This window comes from Vidua chalybeata, chromosome 3 (assembly GCF_026979565.1).
Source record: "Vidua chalybeata isolate OUT-0048 chromosome 3, bVidCha1 merged haplotype, whole genome shotgun sequence".
Classification (NCBI taxonomy): Eukaryota; Metazoa; Chordata; class Aves; order Passeriformes; family Viduidae; genus Vidua; species Vidua chalybeata.
In genome coordinates this window covers 16,050,870-16,057,252 of record NC_071532.1, presented here as the reverse complement: position 1 = coordinate 16,057,252, position 6,383 = coordinate 16,050,870, and the positions used below count along the sequence as shown (strand labels likewise).

Sequence of the window (6,383 nt, the reverse complement as noted above, 5' to 3'; positions counted from 1 at the left end):
GGTGCCGGTGCCGGCGCGGCCGCCGCTCCCTCCCGCGCTGCCGGCAGAGGGCGCGCGCTGCCTGCCAACGCCGCGGGGCCGCGCCCCCGCCCGGCCGCCTCAGCCCCGCGCCCGCCCCCGGGCCGGGGGCTCCGAACTCGGCGGGCGGCGCCGTCCCGAGCCCGCGTCCTGCCGCCGGGGCCGGGGAGCAGCGCGGTCACTCAGCCCGCCGCGCCTCCCGCGGGACGGTGCCCGCCCCCCGCGCTCCTCCCGCCCGGCTGCCGGGGGCCGCGGAGCCGCCGTGCGCCTCTGGGTCTGTGCGGGGAGCGGCGGCCGCGGGGCTGGCAGAGCTCGGCGTCCCGGTCCCGCCCGGGCCCGGCGTGCGGCTCGGGAGGGGCCAGCGCGCCCCTGCCCGCGGCGCTGGCGGCAGCGCGGTGCTGCGCCCGGAGCCACGGTCCCCGGGAGCGGACGTGGTTAGGCAGGCAGAGCTGGCAGCTGGGGAATTCAAGGTCTGCCGAAAAAAGAAGGAAATGTGCCAGCTCGGCACCAGGACTGAGGTCAGAGAACGCGCAGTTCTACACCGCAGTGTGAGCACTACCCCCAGTGAGCAGCGCGGGGCCAGGGGAGGCTCTACAGCTCTGTGCCGCTGTGGGCTCGCACGGCATTTCCCTGCCTTACCTTGTCATCCCTCTCACGTCTGCCTACGGAACAAACCACGGGATCTCCGCATGCGGATTTATGTGAAACCCATTCACATGCAACAGCAGCTGGGGTGCACGTCCTTTGTTTGCCCGTTTGTTTCGCTTTTTGGGGTCACCTATGTAAACGCAAAAGGCATTACGATGCAGCCTGGCTATCTTGGATGGCATCACTTGTATCAGCTTTAGATTAAAGCTTTCCTAACCACATCAGGAATGGCTGTTCCTCTCTCAGAGTGACAACATAGTGAAGTAAAAACACAACAGAGCATTTTACACATCTTTACTACTGGTAGAGTATCTGGAAAGACATGCCAGCACTGGGAGATTCCTTGCTCAGCGATTCAGCAGGCTGGTTTTGTTTCCTCATGGCTGTTGTGGCCCAGGTACACGAGGGATGCTGGAAGGATGCATTTATATGGAAGTAACAATAGGAGGTTAGAAAGGTGGATGCAAGTCCCCTGTGTGTTCTGCCCTCTCAGCTGCATCAATCTATCCATGTTATGATCCTATCAGGGGATCTGGCATTTAGGTCTTTATTGCCTCCATTTCTGAGAAAATTACCAACTCGTTTTGAGGGGGAAGATTTATTAGAGATGATTTTTCTATCTACAGGATTTGAAATAAAAAAGGATATGTAACAGATACACATGATCAGCAAATGGAAATTGTAATTAGAAAGGAAAGATTAACAGAGACACAAGTCTGTAGAATTTCATTGTTAAGAGATCAATTTATTATGCCCTTGACTGCATGTTAAATTAATACACGTAAAATTACAACATGGAAAAGAGATGCCAGTGACTGTCATAAATACAGCTTGCTTTTCTTTCCTAGTTATTTAGGAAGGACTGGGAACACTTGTGAAATCACGTTCATTAAAGCCTGAATAGAGGCAACTAACCAATAACTGCGGTGGAAGCAACAAGGTTCTCCCCCCTCCTCGCACCCACCCGCCCTTTTCAAGAATGGGGGGAAATCACAGACGTCAATCAAGAAATACTGCAAAATAAAATGGACCCTCCCGGCAGCCGAGGCATCGCGCAGAGTAGCGGTGAGGCTCTGGCAGTCTGCTGGCAGCCTCCGGCGCCGCCAGCCCTGCAGCTCCGCCGCTGACCGGGGAGCGCACGGGGCTCCACAGCCCGGGTCTTTCCTTCCCTCCCTTCCAAAACTGTCAGGCACAAATGGGCAGGAGGATATTGGCTGCCAGGGGCGCGGAGGCTCCTCCCAGAGCCTGGATCCCGATATTTTTGGAGGATTTCTTCTAACTCAGTTACAAACCTTGGCGAAGGGAACAAGTTGCCGCTGTAGCGGAGGCAGAAAGCGCCTCTGCTTGGGAGAGCGCGGCTCTCGCTCCTTCTTTCGCCTTCCCAAGGCTACCTTGGATGCTTCACCTCACTTGCGGATGAGAGCTGTGCTGTCTGTCGCGGGGGGGGGGACCGCTCCTGATTTGGATGTTGCTGTTTCTGTGAAAACAAGGGTTGTAAAGGAATGAAAAGGGAAACAATGAAGAAAAACCGACTGGGAGAGAACCCCAGCCCCAAGCGTTTTCCCGAGAACTGACGGGTGTTTTGGGGCTGAGCGATCCCGTCGGAGGCGGCGGAGGGAGCAAGCCTGCCCGCTCCGCGGGGGACTTCCCGGGACCGGCTATTCCCTTCGGATGCGGACTGGGAGACCTGTAGGAAATTCTCCCGCCGCCCTGCGAAGCCACCATGAATTCAGTGGCTGGAAACAAGGAGAGGATTGCGGTCACGGCGCGGAGCAGAAAATATGGGGTAAGTTGTCGGCACCGGGGCGGCTCGGAGCGCTGGTCGCCACGGTGCCGGGGCTCCTGCGCTTCCCTCCCGGCGGCTGCAGGCGATTGTCTCCCGGCCCCGCGCAACTTCCGCGGTGCGGAGCGGCGGCGGCTCGGGGAGCCCCGCGGAGGCGGGCGCGGCGCGGGGCCACCGCGGGCGCGCAGCGACCGAGCGAAACTTGCCGGCGCCGCCGGGCATCTCTGCCTGACCCGCTGCTCCTTCTCCCGCTCCAGGTGACCGACCCCTGCTCCCCCACCAAGCCCGCCGCCCCCTTCTCCCCCGAGAGCTGGTACCGGAAGGCGTACGAGGAGTCCCGGGCGGGCGGTCGCCCGGCGCCGGAGGGAGCCGGCTCTGCCCTGGGCTCCTCCGGCACCCCGTCCCCCGGCTCTGGCACCTCTTCGCCGGGCTCCTTCACCGGTTCGCCGGGACCCGCCTCGCCCGGTATCGGCACCAGCTCCCCCGGCTCCCTGGGAGGCTCTCCGGGCTTCGGCACCGGCTCGCCGGGCTCCGGCAGCGGCGGCGGCTCCTCGCCGGGCTCGGACCGCGGCGTCTGGTGCGAGCACTGCAACGCCCGCCTGGCGGAGCTGAAGAGGCAGGCGCTGAAGCTCCTCATCCCCGGGCCCGTCAGCAGCAAGGTGAGCGCGGGGCCGGGGGAGGCGGGGGGGTCCCTGTGCCCGGAGCGGCCCCCAGCAGCCGCCGGGGCTGTCGGCCACTTGGGCTCCCCTCTGCCGGTGTCACCGCCGAGGCTTTGCGGTTTATTTGTGTTTTCTCCCTTCTTGGTCTTGTTCCCTTGTTCCATCCCCTCCTGCTTCATGTGGAGCAGCGTGCCTCTGTCTCCGGAGGGCGGCCTGGCTTCAGGAGAATCTGTGACAGTCCTTCCAGCGTGCTTCTTTTCCCCATCTTTCATTGTATTATTGTATTGACAGTGATTCGGTGCTATTTCCTGAGCGTTTTTTTTTTTTTTTTGTTTGTTTGTTTTTTGGTTTTGTGGGTGTAAGTAAGGGTGGGAATATTACATTGGAGTCACTGGTCCCTTGCCCTTTTGCTGTCTTTGATTCCTACAGGATGGATGTACAAATCGTCCTTAGACTTGTCAGACAACTTAGTAGTGAGGTGTGTACATATGGTCTGATGCCAGTGGTTTCTACTTCCATTGAGGGAGAAACCCTTCTGTAGCTCCGGCTTCACATGAGACATTGAAATGCTGTGTGAGCCCAAAGGTAACTCAGTGAGGCTGTGGCAGACCATGGCATTGAATCCAGTTCTCCCAGGTGTCTTTAGCAGAAGGATAACTTGGTGGTGCTTCTCTTGTAGAGAAGCGCCAGATTTTATTTTTATTCCCAATAAGACTTGAAAATACTTGAAGCTGCTGGACTCTGAACGTTGGGTTGAATAATCCTGTGCTGAAAGAGGATGTAAGCATTGCTGACATTTGGTCTCACGTTTTAAGAGCTGACTCATCCTGAATACAGTTGGAAACCTGTTTTCTGCCTCTCTTGGGGTATTTGGTACCTTCAAAGGCATACTCAGAAATTCCTTGGTTTTGTTTTGGATTTTTTTTCCTTTTTGTTGTGCATATAAGATTAAGGCTAACAGTCCTAAAGGAGTGACCAGCAGCCCTTGGCTGACCTCATGCTACTAAAATAGTAAGCATTGGGTTCCTCCATAGCAACCTTGTGAGCGTTGTATTGTGAATGGGTCTGCAGCTCCTGGAATGTAGTACAATGCAATTTTGTTTGCCTTGTTGGGTCCAGGTACTATCAAATGATAATATTTACTCTTCCACTTCAAAGAGTTTTCATTAGTGGTTACAATAAAGAGGAATCATGGAAGAGAGCCGACTGCTGGGAGAGGGTCCCTGGTACTGCTGTTGTACTCTCCATGATTTATTTATGTGCTCTTTGAGAGGGAGCTGGTGCTCTCATGAACAAAAGACTCAAGGGCTGGTTGTTACCTTGTCTCAAGAGCTGACTTAACTGAATTATTCATGAACAGGGAAAGGGGGATCCACCAAAATTAGTAGTAAATTTAACCATTAATACATGGTTGATTCACTTTAAAGTGGCCCTGTACCAAAATCTTGTCAAATTTCAGGCTGTGTGATTTGACAGTAATTACCAGCTGTGAGTATAGGTGGGAAATTACTGATACAGATATGGGAGCCATCAGAATAACTGAGAATTAGGGGTAGAGGGGAGGATGAAACTAACATCAAGTCACGGTGTTAAATCGAAATTGACTGATTTTAGTCCTGTAAATGTTTGCAGAGGGTTCCTTTACTGCAGTAGTGATTGACATTGCCCATCCTAGCCTTCCTGAGAGGTTACCCTTGTGTTTCTGCTGCTATTTGTTCTGCTGTTCACTTAGTTTAGCTGATGGTGTTGTACAGGCCAATGTTTATTTGTATCAGTAGCCTTTTAGCCTTCTTACCTATGTTCCTTTTTTTCTTTTTATGCCTCCTTTCCAAACCTTCCACTTCTGTAGGAGTGCCACTGACAGAAGTGCTGTCCAATCTGTGCATTTAGGAGCAAGGGAGGAGGCACAAGTAAGGTGGTCTCCATGGGCATGGGTGACCCTCTGCCCTATTTGCTATGCTTAATAGTACTTGCAGGCTCAATCATGTTGAGGTATTCTTGTTGAGTTGTGAGCTGGCACACAACTCCTTTCTGTGGTGGGTGATGCTGGCTGTGACTGTTTGCAGAAGCATCTTTCTCTCATCCTTTCTGGCTTGTGACTGTTAAGAAATTTCTGGGCTTGTGATTTTTGCCTTCAACGGGTGCTGCCCAGCAGAGTGAGGCCTCTGGTCTGGATGATGTGGGACACAAACATCATGGCTAGTGCCATTGACTTCTTTGGGTTGGGTATAATGTGGTGGTCTTAAAAGTCTGTTTTTCCTGGTATAATGGGGTAGCCTTATCAGTGTTGGCTTTGAGGAAAGCAAGGTGTTGGCATGGGCTGTGCTACTTCAGTCAGGGCCTGTGAGCTGCCTCTAGTAACACTCTGGATGTCTTTGCTGAGAGTGAGATGTATAGGGTTTCTCAAAAATGTGGAAACCTGTTTGTGTCTGGGGAAAACTGGCTTTGGTTTGGATTGAGACTGAAGTCTAACCACACTGTGTCAATGTAGATGGCATTTTTTCAGGGTCCTATGAGGTCTGCTCTTGATTGCTGCTATGGAAATAGGGGCTTTTTGAGTGTGGAATGGATCCTGCCACTTGAATTAAGTGGAAGAAGGAGCAGATAATATTCCTGATTCTGGGTATTCCCTCAGAACTTGCAAAACATCCTACAATTCAAGTCTGTGGTGCCCATAGGACACAGCTAATTGATGATATTTCTTTATTAGAACTATTAAATGAAGCATTTCAAATGTCTGTAGCCAGGTCTGACATATTTTCTCTTGTTGCTGTTGAAGACAGCCTAGTATTATGGTATTATAAGTACAGTCTGTAGCACCTGTTTTCCATTTATGCTGTATTTAGAAATGTTCATCATCTGGGATAGTGCGTGTTGCAGAGCAAGCAGAATATGAGAGTATCTGTGTTTTAATGTGTATGTAGTAGCAGATATTGGAATCTGCAGTAACCTATCCAAATGTGAACCTACATTGATATTTCTGACAGCGGGCAGTCATGTAAAGGTTTGTATATATCTGTCAAGTGTAATAGTGTGCTTAATTGCTTCATAAACAGACCAGGCTTTATGCATGAAGCTATGTACTGAAGCTTTTCATTTGATTGAGAAAAAGCCACACTTTAGCTAGAGCAAACTGTTTCTGACTAGGTCATTGTTAGTGTTGAGGTGTTTAGCTTTCCATTCTAAATAGAAACATTCTCTCCTAATACATCAACAGGATGGAAACTTTTTTTTTTTGTGAGGCACAAAGGTGAAGAATATGTAATTATAGTTAC

At 52.3% G+C, this 6,383-nt stretch overlaps 1 protein-coding gene across 1 annotated transcript in view; it reads left to right on the top strand.

The window, feature by feature from the left end:
- The first annotated feature begins 2,179 nt into the window (after window positions 1-2,179).
- Window positions 2,180-6,383, top strand: part of KIF26B (kinesin family member 26B) — a 269,683-nt gene continuing 265,479 nt past the window's right edge. The window contains exons 1-2 of the mRNA XM_053938124.1: window positions 2,180-2,452; window positions 2,707-3,108. Coding sequence (XP_053794099.1) covers window positions 2,390-2,452; window positions 2,707-3,108 — 465 coding nt within the window. The 5' untranslated portion in view covers window positions 2,180-2,389. The remainder of the gene's footprint in view (window positions 2,453-2,706; window positions 3,109-6,383) is intronic.